The sequence below is a fragment of the Mesoplodon bidens genome, assembly GCF_964165515.1.
Source record: "Mesoplodon bidens genome assembly, chromosome: 13".
NCBI lineage: Eukaryota > Metazoa > Chordata > Mammalia > Artiodactyla > Ziphiidae > Mesoplodon > Mesoplodon bidens.
In genome coordinates this window covers 35794218-35811408 of record NC_138169.1, presented here as the reverse complement: position 1 = coordinate 35811408, position 17191 = coordinate 35794218, and the positions used below count along the sequence as shown (strand labels likewise).

Below are 17191 nucleotides of genomic sequence, written 5' to 3'. Positions count from 1 at the left end.
AATGTGTCATAAGCTTACATCAACTAGAGAACAGAATCCATAATTGAGTGTAACTACACCTATTCGAGATGATTTGAATTACCATGGTCAAAGGAGACGCCAGTATACAAGGAAGTCTATTGTGTAAATGAAAAACACAGGCTGTCAAATCACTGGTTTTCTCTCAGCAGATATAAAACAACGCTGTTCATATCACGAAGGCTGGGAAAACAAAGTAAAGGGAGGCCTGGTGCCTCCACAGGGGGGACGAGGGCCACCCCATCCAGGCTGGGGAAAGAGCTGGGTAAACAGCTTCCTCTTTAAGCCAAATCTTGCACCTAACTCTTTACTTCTACACGCCCAGCCCAGCAGGAGCCACGATAGAGCCCAGTGAGAAAAAAGTCAGGCCCCTGACACCAGTCTGTCCCCGTCAACACCTAGGGAAGCGGGACTCTGAACAGGGGCAGAAAAGACAGAGGATGAAGTAACCCACTCATATGTGGGGGACACCCCCACTAAAGACACTGGCTTTTGAAATAAAGATTTAAAAATACAGCAAAATAATATACATCGTAAACTATTCATCACGTTTTATGATGAGTGAATGATGAAGAAAAAAAAAGAGGGGGAAATGAATTCAAGAACAGAGTGACAGAAGACACATGAAAATCCAGAGACAAGACAAAGACAGCAGCTAACATAAAGATGCACACACAGAAGGAGCGACATGTGCCTGAAGGATGCCCACAGAGCCGCATCGCTGTCCCCAGGCTCAAAGGCACAAAGGAACATATTAAAATGCACTTACTGATTCTCAGAACTGGAACAATTTATCCAGTCCTGTCTTTCAACAAATACCAAAAACGCTTTTATCACATCTCTGAAATACGGTAAAGTTACAATCATCACAATTTTTTGAGACCTCACTATGTACCAAATTCTCAAGCTTATACATGCATTATCATCTCAGGACCACTTTATAGGTGGTTACAGGTATACGTTTAAGATAATGAAACTGAGGCTTGGAAAGGTTAAGTATTGTTATGGACTGAGTGTGCACCCCACCCCCCGCAATTCCTATGTTGAAGCCCTAACCGCCAGTGTGACAGTATTTGGAGGTGGGAGGTTTGGGAGGTAGTTAGGCTTAGACAAGATTATGAGGGTGGGGCCACATGATGAGATGATGCCCTTCATAAAGAGAGAGGGAGGGGCTTCTCTGGTGGCGCAGTGGTTGAGAGTCCGCCTGCCGATGCAGGGGACACGGGTTCATGCCCCGGTCCGGGAGGATCCCACATGCCGTGCAGCGGCTGGGCCCGTGAGCCATGGCCGGTGAGCCTGCACATCCGGAGCCTGTGCTCCGCAACGGGAGAGGCCACAACAGTGAGAGGCCCGCGTACCGCCAAAAAAAGAAAAAAAATAAAGAGAGGGGGAGACAAGAGCATGGTCCTCACCACGTGGGGACACAGTGAGAAGGCGGCTGTCTGCAAGCCAGGGAGAGGGGGCCCTCACTGGGAACTGAATTGGCCAGTACCTTGATCTTGGTCTTCCCCGCCTCCAAAACCGTGAGAAATAAATCCTTGTTGTTTAAACCACCCAGTCTGTGGTATTTTGTTATAGCAGCCTGAGCTGCCGAAGACAAGTATCTTCTTAAGCATCATATGCTATATCGCTTTTCAATTCTGGGGTACTTCCAGTAGACAGGGACTCACCCCTTTCATGAGGAGGCTTATCCCAATACCAGACAGACAGCCCTGGTTACTATGTCCACTAGAAATCCCACTGCATATGCACCACCTTCTTCTAAAGGACACCACCACACACCAAAGAGTTTACTGTACAGCCCAACTGGGTGTCATCTATTCTGAGCTAAGCGTTCTTAGTCCTTAAAATAGCTGAAATGACTGGGTTTACTTTCACTTTTATGACAAACTAGAGAACTGACCTCTTTTAAATGGAAGATCCCAAACTAGACACTATGGCACAGACAGGCCTGACCAATGCCCAATCCACTCAGTGCACAGTGTGTGTCTGGGGCATCAGCATGTAAGCCACATGCTGAGAACACAATGCACACGAGCCGGCTAACATGTTGGGAGCTCCCAAGACAGGGAGGCACTTACAGATCACTAAACTGACAACGGAAAGAATCAGTAGACAGTAACCGACTAAAATACTTAATAGAGGCCAAATGGCCCTTCACACACAAAATTCAATAGACCAAACAGTCGTTCATGCATGAAATTCAGTGGTGCCCACTATCAGACTTTTCTTGTCAAACATTTTAAAGTAAACATACACTAGTATCTGGAATAGATGGGCAGCTTTCAAGATTCAATTATTTACCAAAGGTTTAAAGATTTGCTTAGCAGCTTTTCCTGAGCATCAGAGAAACTAAAGTCAATCATCAGGTTATGCAGTAGAGATTTGTAAATGGAATGCATCAGTAAGTGGGTTCAAATACAAACCCCCCTCCGATAAAAACTGCCCCCAAACTATTTAAAGGTGATATGTTCAATCAAAAATCACTTTTATTAGGGAAGAGTAACCACAGAGACATAGGTAGCTACTAAAATATTAAATTGTTAAGTATTAAAATATTAAATTTCTAAATTGTTATCAATACAAAAATGGATACATTGTTAACCACGCTTATATATAATCAAAGTCTGTTTCGTAAGTTTTAAGTTTACCTTCTTAATGCTGGGTACTACTAGTTAGCTGGTACTACTAGTTACTACCACTAACAAACACAACTACAGCTGTTACACGTCCATCACATGTCAAGTGCTGTGTTAACCTGTACATCATCTCATGTAATCTTCAGAACCACCCAGGAACTTTGGTATCAATATTCCCATTTACAGGGCTTCCCTGGTGGCGCAGTGGTTGAGAGTCCGCCTGCCGATGCAGGGGACACGGGTTCATGCCCCGGTCCGGGAAGATCCCACATGCCGCGGAGTGGCTGGGCCTGTGAGCCATGGCCGCTGAGCCTGCGCATCCGGAGCCTGTGCTCCTCAATGGGAGAGGCCACAACAGTGAGAGGCCCACGTAACGCCAAAAAAAAAAAAAAAAATCCCATTTACAGGAGGGAAGGGAGGCTCAGAATTGTCCAAGGTCGCTGCACTTAGTGGTAAAGCCAATATTCAAACTCAGGCCTGATACTGGAGCCTATGTCCTTAACTGCATCTCTAAGTGACAGAAATGTTCTAAGCAATGATGATAAAAGCCTTGACGAAGTCCCCCGATATCTTGCTGCTTTCAGCAACAGGAGCATTATTTTCACATAATGCCACCTGGCCACACAAATGTGAAGTGATTACAGGGTCTAAAAAAGCCACAACCACCCTCCTGCCTCCCTGCAGGGTTGGCCACCAGCCCGCTGCTGGACCCCCGCCAAGTGGACGTCCTGAGAGATCACGAGGGACAGAGAAGAACAGCTTTTATCAAAGAACTTGACCTCAACATTCCAACTGTCTGCTCACAGACGTGACGAATGTGCTACGAGGGAACAGAACCTTCTAGAAACTTCAGGAAACAAACACTAGCACACCGTGACCTCGCACCATCTGGCTCCCACCCATGCTCCAGGCAACCAAGCTTACATTCTGCATTTGAGTAGCACTTATCTTTCAAAAACTTTCTCAAACATACCTCACTTGACCTTCAAAGGGAGTCTCCTTTCACATGCCTGCCTCCCCCCCCACACACCCCCACCCGGGGAGAGATCTGCAGTCACTTCCCCGGAAGGTGCTTCTCCAGGCTGCACCCCGGGAGGGCAGGGGCCCAGGGGACTTGCCTGTCCCCCGGGGGCTTAACTCAGTCAAGACAACTCCCACGGCCCAGGAGACGCCCTGGGGACAGGCAACACCTCTCCGTTTTGTTTTGTCTCTTTGGCCATCAGAGCAGAATGCCAATGTGTTTAATTTTTCTTATTTTATAGTAGCTGCCTTTAATTCTTGCTTTATAAAATCAGAACAGGAAGTAGCAGCACCAAAAATGTCCCTCGCCCCCAACAAGGAGAGGCCCTCAGGCTCAGGGCCCCACAGACAGACGGTCCGTGAGCCCCTCAGACCTTCTGGAGCCCCAGGTCCATGAGAAACGCCGCTGGCCGTGAACCCACATGCACTGACCCCAGTGTCCTGTCCAGAGCATGGGGTCAGGGCCCCGCAGAGCAGGGGGCTCCGCCATCCCCAGACCACAAGGCCCCGTGCGCGAGTCCACAGACCAACACCCAGGGTCCCCCGGCAAACTGCCTGCACACACCGAGTTCTCCATATGGCCTTCCTGTCGGGATGGAAAAGGAGGGCTGTGAAAGCCTTATGCAGGAAAGGCCCCTCAAAGGAATACTGCTGACTGAATTTAGAAACAATCACGCAGGACTGTGCGACTCCTTCAAGGAAAACACAACAGAGGATGTGTAATCCACCTGTCAAAACAGCCATCATCCCAGGCTGTGTCTTGGACGATTTGCATAAGAGTCAAGCAAAACTGAGTACCTGCTTCTTGCCAGGCACCACAGTTAAGTCCCTACGATATAAAACTCTGCCCTCTTTCCCTCAGAAGTCCTGGGTCTAACAAGAGAAAGAGGCATAAATACTGTCTTAATTTACATAATACCTTGTGATCACGCTATTTTGGTGACCTAGGAAGACTAGACAAAGGGAGAAAAAAACCTGCATGGGAGAGTCAAGAAAGGCTTCAGGAAGCAGAACATGTTTACATTTGTTCTAGGGGCGAAAATGGCAGGGTTTATCAGGCCAAACAAAGGAGGTTCCTGGAGGACAGGGACTGGGGAGGGTGTGTGGAGCCTGAGGCAAGGGTGAGATGATGCAAGGCCTTGGACTCACCCTCAGGGCATCAGGGCAACCAGCCCGGAGCAGGCAGTGGCACAATCGGCAAGGGGGTGGGGAGGACGAACTGGGGAAGAGGAGGCTAGAGGCAGAGACCACCTCGGAAGCTCTTACAACCAATTCCAGCAAGACACAGCACAGCTGCAAGAGCAGAAGAGGCACAGAGGGGACTGAGGCAGCGGGACCTGTGACTGGCCCAGGGCGGATGTGAGGGGAGGGGGAGCACGGTCAGGATCAAGCCACAAGTGCTAGGCGGAGCTACAAACACATCTGGCACCTAGCTGGGATGCAGCAAATACTGTTTAAATGAGTGAAGAAATCAACTTAGGGAAGCAAGAAGGGCAGATGTGGTGGGGAACTTCCCAGTAAGGTGGAACTTCAAGAAGTTTACTTACTATACTGGTTCAAAATTTTTCGTACATGAAAATCATCCTGAAGAGTTTTTAAAAACGCAAATTTTCTTGAATTTTAAAAAAGTTTAGGGCTTCCCTGGTGGCGCAGTGGTTGAGAGTCCGCCTGCCGATGCAGGGGACACTGGTTCGTGCCCTAGTCCGGGAAGATCCCACATGCCGTGCAGCGGCTGGGCCCGTGAGCCATGGCCGCTGAGCCTGCGCGTCCGGAGCCTGTGCTCCGCAACGGGGGAGGCCACAACAGTGAGAGGACCGCGTACAGCAAAAAAAAAAAAAAAGTTTAACAATTGATTATGAAGATGAGCCAGATTAGGGAAGCAGAGCTCCATGTGAAAGAGCCCCTCTGATAAAGTTCCATGCCTATTCTCGCTGCTTCCAAAATCACTCTTGTAAAAAGGACTCTGCAAAGGCTTAAAGCCTTGGGTGCTGGGAAGACGGGAGTTCTGGAGCTCTTCCTGAGCTGGCATCTGGACATCTGCTCACTTCTCTATGAGCTCACCACACTATTTACAAAGCAGATGAACGATTATCTCGGGCTGAGTAATGTTCAACACAGGGAAGACACTTTGCCACCACAGCAATATATGTTCTTTCCTGAGGGGAGGCCTAAGTTTTATCAACTATTTGCTCCAGCTTTTCGACAGATACAACTAAAGGAAGAACCTAAGTGTCACCTATTTCATCTTCAAAAACCATCAATTCCCCGCCCTCCACCACAGTCCTCCGTCCAATAACTTTCAAGACAACCCTTCAAAATCCAACACCAGTTTTCTTCTCCATCCATCAACTACTTTGGCTGTCGATCTAATATTTTATTCGAGGAGCAAGGATGTTTCAGGCTTCCTGGATGAGAAGGAGATGGGAACAAATAAAGCCTGTCCACAATAGACTGTGAACACCCAGAGCACAATGGAAAAGAAGGTCAGAAAGAGATGGGCAAGGACGGTCAGGAAGAAAGCAGGAGGCGGCGCAGGGCTGGGTGGGCCCAGGGCGCCCGCCCTCCCCGCACAGCATGGCCCACGTGGTCACTGTCCATCCCACCTCCGGACCCTCGGTTCTGACCAAGGAAGGAGAAGTGTCGCCGCTTCACCGTCGCCCCAGAGCCTGGCACGGTGCCTTGCAGGAGGAAGTCCTTAAGGAGCATTTTTGGATCAAGGAATGGATGGAGCGATGAACGCGAGGTCTGGTGAACAGAACAGCAAGAAGGAGGAACACACACTATGTGCTGCACTGTAACCTAACGAGGGAAATCAGAGGCAGGTGAAGAGACTGTGTGTATGTATTTTTAAATGTATATGTATGTAACATACGTATCTATTTTTTTTAAATGCCAACAGTGGAGGCCAACCCGACGTTCCGAAATCAATGCTCAGATATTCAGAACTTAATGCTTTTCTCCAGATGCTCCTGAAAATCTCACAAAAAACCCCTGCATAAATCTAGTCTACGTGGGTGACAGTTAAGAATGACACCAGCCTCCAATGGGTAAATCTAAAAATATCCCTGTGAGAACAAAGGACATCCGTGCAGGTTGCTGCGCAGGGCACCGAGCAGCCCGCAGCGGCTGTGGTGGATGAGCCCGGGCCTGCGGGGAAGTCAGGGGCCGGGGCAAGACGGTCACGAAAAACAGATGACACAGGACACACTTAGGTCATCGTTTTCTACCAGCCAGTCTACTTACAGGAAAACGTCCAACACCACAAGGCACAGCCTTCACAGTAAATGGCTGGTCACAATAGTTTCATTTTCCTAAAGCTCAGCAATGTACCTGGACATTCATTTTCTTCAACAGAATTGTAACAGAGCAAGGGGAGCTAAATGCTCAATCTGACGCCTACCTTTAGATGTCACTACACATAATAAAATGTGTGGCAAGCAGCACACGAGGAGGCGGCCCCAAGGGCTTTCCTCAATCCTCACATCACTCCCATGACCAAATCTGCTCCAAACCCGGAGTCAGCTCTACGAGACTCAATGGTTCTCATCCCTGCATTACTCTTCACTGCTTTTCCCTTCAGTTCCCAAACTGCAGAGTAACGAGGCTTTTGGCAATTTAGTTCTTATCTCTTCTTGTCATGGTGTAAAATATGCCCAGTTCTAATCTACCTGTACCTGAGGTGACAGATCAGAATGTTACAGGGAACGTTTAACCTCACCAGAGACTAGAGAGAAACGTGGAAGTAAAATCATTAAGAAATTGTACTGAGTTTAAGACCCTGTTTATAATTAATCATGAAAGACATTAGTCAACCTTTGTGTGATGGTTATACCTATCAGCACATAAAAACTAGCTCAATGTTCAGGCCAACTCTGCTACGAAATGCAATTTTAAGATTTCAAATAGCTGTACCTTGAACTATTCAAGACAGATTTTTTAAAATGAGGTGTATTTTACATGGAGTAAAATTAACCCTTTCATAGTTTTAACCATGCAACCACGTAACAATCACCATAATCAAGATAATCAAGACACAGAACTAGACTGCCGCCCCAAATGCCCCTATGCCCTTTTGTAGTCTATCCTTTTTCCTCACCCCAAGCCAACCACTGACCTGTTCTCTGTCCCAATAGTCTTGCCTTTTCCAGAATGCCTTATCAATGGAGCCAGAGTACGTACCCTTTGGAATATGGCTTCTTTCACTTAGCACCATGCATTTGAGATTAACCAATATTCTTGCAGGTACCAGCAATTTGTTCCTTGGTGTTGTTAAGTAGTATCCCACTGTATGGATGTCCCAAAGTTTGTTTATCCATCCACCAGTTGATAGACACCTGGGTTGTTTCCAGTTTGGGGAGACTACAAATGAAGCTACTAAAAATACCTGTGTACAGGCTTTGGTGTGAACATAATTTCACTTCATTTGGGTAAATACTTAGTAGTATTGTTTTAAAGATGTCTTCAGTGCACGCAGAGGAGTTTGCTATGAAGATAAATCCCTCCTTAAATCACTGTACAAAATGGTAATAATTTAACTGTTTTATGAGCTTGGATTTTCATATATACGAGTTTCTGAAAATAGGTCCACTTATACTGGTGACAATTCACACTCTTCATTTACTCACGTCCTAACATTTGAAACTATGTGCAGCCTTGAGAAACCACAGGTAACCTAAGCTACAATTCAGTACTCTTCTGTGGGGCAGTGATGGGGTAAACACCATTGTACACACCTCATCTCACTGAATCCTCCCGGTTAGGTGAGGTAATGTTAGCTTAGATGCATTGAACAAGCAAGAAAACTGGGGCTCAGAGAAAACAGGCAACATACCAGGAGGCAGACGGTTACACAGTGACAAGCACAAACAAAAGCTCAGATATGTCTGCCTCAAACGCCCAGGCTCTTTCTGTATCCTGGGGCCACAAGCTCCTAAACACACCAATAACAAGTTTTTGTAATTTTCAGGGCTACGAATGAGGGAGAATTTCATAAGTGCTTTTAGAAGGCCACGATTCTGCTGCATGCTACCACACATGAAAAATGTTAAAGCTTTTCATTAGGAGTAGCCTTCAAGATGTGATTACATTATGGTCATAAATGTATGTTTTAAGGAACATGTTCTCATCCTAAACTTTCTTGGATAAGAACTTGTGGCTAACCTATTTTGGTGGTGATCACTGATAACTATAAGCAACTGAAAATAAAACAGGAAATCTGATTGGCTCACTTTCACACATGAAAGGCACAAAATCTTAGCAAGTTTCTATATAAACCATATGTAGTATTTTCAGTGATAACTATCACTTTAGTCCAGACATTGGTAGCATACACTTTCCTTTGAAACATATGACTTTATTTGAAGTTCTTTCCATTTAATCACTGACCTAGAAGTCAGGAATTGACATCAGGACTCTTTTGCAATTGAAATTACAGCTGTGAGATGGGAACAAATGGACATATTCTTGGAGTTTGCAGGTCTACAGAAAGACATGTTAAACTTAATCCATCTCCCTCTCATGTCCTCAAAGAACCTTAGTTAATATCACAGATAAATTAAGTTCAAATTTTCAACTTGTCCCAATGTGCTAATTCCCTGGGTTGAAAGGCTCTCCACTTGCATCACATGGTACCTGGTTAAGTTCAGGTAGAAACAAGCCAGATGAACGATCCAGTAGGATCTGAAGGCCACTCACTGCAACTACTTTAACTAACTCCACAGCTGCTAACCTAACAAGCACATGGAGGCCTAAAGTTCACAAACCAAACAACCTCAACAACCAAGGCTGAAGGGTTTATCCTCTTAATGTCTGATAAGAGAAAATACCTGCTTTAGAAAGCAAGCTACACTTTAGGAAAAAAAAATCCATACTGCCTTATCAAAAAGAAAAGCAAGGATTAAGATAAATTTGGTTTTAGTGAAATTTAGGACAACTGGTGTGTCACTTGTTTGCATGGACTGTGTGTTTATTAATATACACACGGCCTTCCTCTGCATTCAGACCACTAGACATTCCCTCAGGTGTGCTCAGTTTCTCTGAAAAAGTTTTGTTAGAATGCTAGCCATGAAACCGGATGGGTTTCTACTCCACTACAAAGACCTGGGGACTTTTACTCCTAGGAGGCTGAGACCCCTTAGTTACAGGGCTAAGAGTGACATAAAAATTCTTTTCAGGACTTCCCTGGTGGCACAGCGGTTAAGAATCTGCCTGCCAGGGCTTCCCTGGTGGCGCAGTGGTTGAGAGTCTGCCGGACACGGGTTCGTGCCCTGGTCCAGGAAGATCCCACATGCCGCGGAGCGGCTGGGCCCGTGAGCATGGCCGCTGAGCCTGCGCGTCCGGAGCCTGTGCTCCGTAACGGGAGGGGCCGCAGCAGTGAGAGGCCCTACCGCAAAAAAAAGCCCTGTTCCAGGAAGATTCCACATGCCGTGGATGTGCCACAACTACTGAGCCTGCACTCTAGAGCCCGAGAGCCACAACTACTGAGCACGTGTGCTTCAACTACTGAAGCCACGCGCCTACAGCCCGTGCTCCACAACAAGAGAAGCCACCGCAACGAGAAGCCTGCGCACCGCAACAAAGAGTAGCCCCCGCTGGACGCAACCAGAGAAAATCTGCGCACAGCAACGAAGACCCAAAACAGCCAAATATAAAAATAAATAAAAATTTAAAAATAAACAAATAAATAAATCTTTTCAGTGTCAGAAGAAGTGACGACTAAGCCAGAATGGAAAATGATGACTCACCGAGAAGGAGACCGTCCATCAGTAGTGAGTACTCAAAGCCACAAGAGCCTTTGGGTCCAGATACGTATCCCCAAGTCTGAGTAATCCCAACACCTGGGAAGCTTCTAAAAATACAATTTCCTAGAAGGAAGGCTAACATGAACCCCGTGGTGTTGGACAGGCATCAGAAGTCTCCATGAACGGATGGACAAGTACAGACGTGCTTACACCTGGGCTAGAACACGTGTTTAATATCCCTACTCCCTCTGCCACGATCGAGAATCAAGGACACTAGAAGCAGCATGCACACCTAGAGCCCAGATCCTAGTTTCTAAATACTATCCTCCAGGGACTTCCCTGGCGGTCCAGTGGTTAAGACTCCGTGCTTCCACTCACTGTAGGGGGCCTGGGTTCGGTCCCTGGTCGGGGAACTAAGATCTCGCATGCCACATGGCATGGCCAAAAAAATTTTAAAAATAAACAAATAAATACCATCCTCCAGTAAAAGGTCCCAGGGCTGGGACATCTCATGGTGCCAGAAAGTAGGAATCCTGTGCTCAAAATCAAAGGATTAGGGGCATTTTAAAGGAACACAGAAGCCAATGTGAAAGAGTGTCCAGAACAACCTGAGCAACAAAATAATGAAAGATTATAACCTACAGAATATTCTTGAGGCCACAGTGATATAAATCAAAAAGTAAGTAGAGAGAAGGGACAGATTTCTCTTAAAGACGAATTCCAATGAATAAAGGATGAGGGAGATAAAGACCACTCTCAGGACCCTACAGTACCTGGGGCAGACACAGGATGCTAAAAACAGAGGATGAAAGTTGGAAGAGAAACAAGGTATTTGTATATTCTCAAAGTATCTTCCCCAAGATATAAATTCATTACCAAAGGAAAAAGTAACTTCACAGGAGAGAAATCTGGCAGACGCCGCCTTAATGTTAAGTAGGGAAACTCCACAGTAACAAGAGAACCAACACCAGGGACCCCTCATGATTCACGGACAAGAGCACATCACCGCTGTGCTGTTCCTGCCACAAACACACCACCTCCATCTGATGAGGAGACGCCACAGACAAACTCCAGCTGAGGGGAGCTCCACAGAGTAACTGACCAGCACTCACCTCAGCAGTTAATGTCACAAAAGGGAAGACTGAGGGCGGTCAGTGACTGGAAGATGACAGACGTGACCAACTAAACGCAAATCCAGGCTGGATCCTCAAACAGAAAAGACCTTTAGCAGGAAAAATCTGAACAAAGTCTGCAGTTTTAAAGACAAAACAATTCCCGGGCTCCACTGCCTCCTCAATTCTGACTCTGTCTGTCTGGGAAATCTATATTTTACACTTAAAGCTCAGCAGGGGTTCTGGTGACCGTCCAACTCAGGAATCACCGAGGAGGCCTGAGGAATCCCGATGGCCAGACCACCCCAAGTGACAGGGACAAGTGACCCCAAATGGCAGCTTGTCAAGCTGTGTCTGATGACCGCAGGCAAGTGGGTCAGCGTTCAGGGAGGGACAGAACCCAGGGGTGTGCCTGTCCTGCCCGCTTCCCTCGAAGGAATGACGTTTCCAACGTAATTGCAATGTTCTGACTCAGTGTCTGTCTATTATGGTTACGGTTAACGACTTCATGCTTTGTTAGAACGTAAAACAAAGATGACCAAAGGCTTTTACAATCTCAGCTACTGCCCCCTGACCTGACTGAATGGAGCCTCTCTACGCGCAGGTCAAGTGGAGTTCAGCCGCATCTCAGCAAGTGACTGACACTCTAGAGATAACATAGCTCCCCTCCAGCCTTCCCGGAACCGGCTTCAGGCACATTTCTGACAAAGGTCTTTTCCACACAGATCCGGGCTGAGGCCAAGATGCTACACCAAGGGCACACACAGTTCTGAGATGATTTCATCGCAGAGTTGAAACGATATCCAACAAAATAAGATCAGCATATTGTTATTTCCACCCATTGAAAAATACCCTTCCTACATGTCTTAAATTAAGCAAAGATGATTCTAGGTTATGCAACAGGCTTCAAAGAAGAGACAAATACAAAAGATATATATATTTTTTAGAACAAGCAGCAAAACAGCAGAAGTATCAAATAAACATTTTCCCTACTTTCAATGAGACAATGTACAGTACCTATGCAAGAATGATTCTAGAAATGGTGTCTAATCTTTTCTTCAGAAGAACTGGGTTGGTTTTGAATATTTAATACCTAAGATATGAACATAAAACACAAATTATATATAACAATAAGAGTTTTGCTAAGAGAGGTTAACTGGGTTTTTTAATATATAAATTTATTTATTTGTTTATTTTATTTTTGGCTGCATTGGGTCTTCACTGCCGTGCGCGGGCTTTCTCTAGTTGCAGCCGGCAGGGGCTACTCTTCATTGTGGTGCTCAGGCTTCTCATTGTGGTGGCTTCTCTTGTTGCGGAGCACGGGCTCTAGGCGCACAGGTTGAGTAGTTGTGGCGCACGGGCTTACTTGCTCCTCAGCATGTGGGATCTTCTAGGGCGAGGGCTCGAACCTGTCTCCCCTGCAATGGCAGGCGGATTCTTAACCACTGCGCCACCAGAGAAGTCCCGAGGTTAACGATTTTATTCAGATCCTTTCAGGGAGTTGTGTCCAATCCCTCTAGACTGCACCAACACCTGGTCGAGACAGCTAGAGACACGGGATGGAATTCCAATCCTACGCACAAAGCGGCCCCGGACCAGACCTGCAGTCCTGGGCTCACCCAGGTCCACGGGGCCAACGGCCGGGCTCCCAAGACCGAGCATCCAGGCAAACTAAATGACGTGCTCGTCACAGGGCCATCTGGTGGAAATCTGTCCAGCTGTGCTACTCACAAACTCAGAGCAGCAAATAATTCAGACATATTAGTAACTGCAAACAAAAAGATCTGTGAGAGCTTCCTTGGTGGCGCAATGGTTAAGAATCTGCCTGCCAATGCAGGGGACACAGGTTCAAGCCCTGGTCTGGGAAGATCCCACTGCGCCGTGAAGCAACTAAGCCCGTGCGCCAGAACTACTGAGCCTGTGCTCTAGAGCCTGCAAGCCACAACTACTGAGCCCATGTGCCACAACGACTGAAGCATGCATGCCTAGAGCCCATGCTCCACAACAAGAGAAACAACCACAATGAGAAGCCCGCTCAAGGAAGAGTAGCCCCTGCTTGCCGCAGCTAGAGAAAGCCTGCACACAGCAACGAAGACCCAACACAGCCAAAAAGAAATAAATAAATTTATTTTTAAAAAAAAGAAAAAAAAAGATCTGTGAGCACCTAGTGGATTCAGTGTGGCACGATAAATATTTGCTGAACGAAGAGAATTTTGTTTTAAGCTGGTGGTTCAGTCACGCACCACACAGCAATGCTGAGCAGCATGTGCTTTAACTGTGGGCCACCACTAACTCTCTCCTAAAAACAGATGGAGCATAAATACAAAAATGGATAATAAATAACTTCCAAACAGCCTGTACATACTTCTGGCCACAGCCTCTAAGCTACCCTCCCCCAAATTCCTGAGCTCATCTGAGATATCATATCAGTATTAACAGGCAATCAAGTTGTAAAAACGAAGATTCTTGGAGAATGTGCTCCCCCAAACTGCCTGACTGGTAACATCACCACATTTCTGTGAGGAAATGAAATTCTGTGCAACTAAATACTTAATTAGTGTTGTGACCACTGTCCACCTAGAGAAAAGCATTCAGTTTTAGACCCCTTCACCAGTGTGGTTCCAGGATTCCGTGAAGCAGGGGGTGATATCAGATGCACCAAGCTGGGGGCAGCCACTTCTGCACCCAACTCAGCATAAGGCACTTGCCCCGCCTACAGGGTGACTTGCTGTCTTCCACCTCTGTTTATGTTACTGTATCTCACAGTAAATAATATAAACATACAAAGTTCTCTCTGAAAAAGGGGAGCCTTTTAGACTCGAGCAGGCCCTTTGATAAACAGCACAGAGGAGCGAGGACGGCCTGAACAGGTCCTCCTAACCCCCGTGCAGGGGTTCTCACCTCTAGTAAGAACAGCCAGATGCTCTCCAGGGCCCCTTCCAGCTCTAACCCACAGAAAGACTCGATTCTAGGAGCATTTCTTAGGATTACAACTTTGGCTAAGAACTCCTGTAGTACATTCTGCCTTAATTCAAAAAACGCAAAGTAATTTAAAATAAGTGGGGGAAAATAAGGCCAGCAGATTATTTTCTAACTTCAAGGTTATTTGAATATGAAATAACTTGGCCTTTTCCTTGCCAAATAAAGGAATTATATTCTTTTGTTTAAAAATTATAGAAATACGATTTTAAAAAAAAATTCCCCATTTCTAACAAAGCCCAGAAGTTTCCTCATGGTTTTTTAAATTATGAGATTTTTACATTTACATTCCAAACACATAAAATCATCTCCTTTATGATGGAGACTTTCACGTTCCAACAGGAGGTGTGCGCAAACAGCATACGACCAGCAAGGAGCATCGAGGTCACTGAGGGCCTGGACCCTGAGATTCCCCCTCACCGCCCACACCCAGGTTACAAAGTCTCCTACACAACCAGCACAGCTCATTAAGCAGATAGCAAATCCCGTGTCCTGAACACCAGCCATTCAGAAAACCCAAGTTTCTCTTGGAGCTGGGAGGTGACTCATGGAACTTCACTGTTCTAATGTTAACACAAAAAGAAATGTCATAAAATGCAGCCCAAACACCCGTTGTCCTCGCTCTAGAAGACAGCAGCAGCAGGAAGCAAACTTCTTCCTGTGATGAGCAGTTTGTGTGTGCTGGTGCTACTCACTAAATGAATTTTTAAACTATTTCATAGCCAGCTGTGTTCACCATTCTCCCTTCTGACCTTTACAACAAATGTGCAGGAATCCGTATATACATATACTCTGTACTATTCATAAAATGCAGCCCAAACACCCGTTGCCCTCGCTCTAGAAGACACCAGCAGCAGGAAGCAAACTTCTTCCTGTGATGAGCGGTTTGTGTGCGCTGGTGCTACTCACTAAATGAATTTTTAAACTATTTCATAGCCAGCTGTGTTCACCATTCTCCCTTCTGACCTTTACAACAAATGTGCAGGAATCCGTATATACATATACTCTGTACTATTAAAATGAAATTTCAAAAGTAAATGACATCTCTCCATAGCCCCTGACTTCCATTCCCAGTCAAACGATGTCTAGTTCCCCCAGTTCCCGAGATCCCCAGCGAGTACATTTTTGCCAACAGGTCCAAAAGCAAAAAGCACACAGATGTGTAACATTTTTAAAGGTGACAAAAATTTGCACAACTTTAAAACTAAAATCAACCTGATTATGAGCCACAGATTTTAGACACTGTATAATTTTTGTCTTGTTCATTTTACACTTGTTTTCATAAAAATGTACACCCGTCATTTTCTGAAAACTACGTTCACCTCGTTGTATTTGCTTCAAATCATTTTTACAGAAAAGGCTTCCATAGGTAAAGTTAAATTATATTGTCCTTAATTCACCTGATTGTTTCCTTAATGCAGACTTCTAAAACGTACACTTTCACGTGACCTATTTTATTTTATGTCTCGTAAGAGAGGAAACTCTAGATTAAAAAACTCAGACAATCTGCATTTTCCCCCACATATTTCAAGGTGAGAAATTCTGTTTGCCACCACAGGAGAAAAAAGACTGCTGCTACTCTTCCCATCACATATCAGAATAGGATGCCAGTTTCAAAATATTAGTTTAGTTTTCACAAATATTTGGCTAGGACAACAAAAATCATAAAACAAACCAACAAACTCATAGAGAGAGATCAGATTTAGGGCCACCAGAGGCAGGCTGGGGGATGGGGAACTGGATGAAGGCAGTCAAAAAATCTGAAAGACGGGAAAAAAAACCCATAAACCTTTTCAATGGTTTTTATTCCTCAACTACTACACTTAGATGCAAAGAGAATGTGAAACGAGATACATTTCCTGGGAAACCTAGTTTCAAAAAAATTCTCAGTTTAAAGCAGCAACTTCATTTTTTTCTAGGCAGAAAGTTATTGTTAAATAATAAATAGAAAAGGGTAGAAAGATGGTGTAGAGTGAAGGAGGGAGAGCAGGTAGCCAAAGATTTCTGTTGAATACAACATTTAAAAGTTAATAAAATTCATTCTGACGCTACGTTTTCCAATGAAAAGGCATCAGCCGACCTCCCCGGCGGTCTTCCCGCCCCCTCCTCACAGCATATCCCAGGCGGAGAAAGTGGGGAGGTGGGAGCTGGTGGATGTAACTCACCAAGATGCCAGCAGGGGCCCTTCCACCGTAAACACCTTCAGCAACCTTCTCCTCCCCATCTTCACTATCATCTTCCAAGGAAAACATCTTAAACCTGAACTAGTTCATCAATATGTCTTTTTTTCAGAGATGAAGGCACACTTCTAAGTTATCAAAACAGAAAGCTGTTCTGCTGGGCAAACTGTTTGCAGACACAGTAATATGGTTAAAACGGAAAGGAAATGCTCTTAAAAAAAAAAAAAAAAAGCAATACATGCATGACTTTACCAGTAAGATTTGCTGAAAGCCTCAACCCTGTCCCTCTGAAGCAGATAAGCAGGGGCATGGGATGGGCTGTGCTGCATGTTTACACTGATAGGTACCAAGTCCTGCCCAAGCACAGGAGCCTCACTGTGCTTCCATCACACGGGACGCGAATTGAGTTAATGATTCCCTAAATCAATTACATCCTCATTTTTTAGAAATCAAAACAACTACACAGACGAAGAAGTAATCTTCAATAAATTAATCATGTAAGG

The 17191-nt window shown here is 45.5% G+C and overlaps 1 protein-coding gene across 1 annotated transcript in view; it reads right to left on the bottom strand.

Annotated features, from left to right (window-relative positions):
• Positions 1 to 16922, bottom strand: part of LPIN2 (lipin 2) — a 56405-nt gene extending 39483 nt beyond the window's left edge. The window contains exon 1 of the mRNA XM_081252129.1: positions 16674 to 16922. Coding sequence (XP_081108255.1) covers positions 16674 to 16760 — 87 coding nt within the window. The 5' untranslated portion in view covers positions 16761 to 16922. The remainder of the gene's footprint in view (positions 1 to 16673) is intronic.
• Between the last annotated feature and the right edge of the window lie 269 nt (positions 16923 to 17191).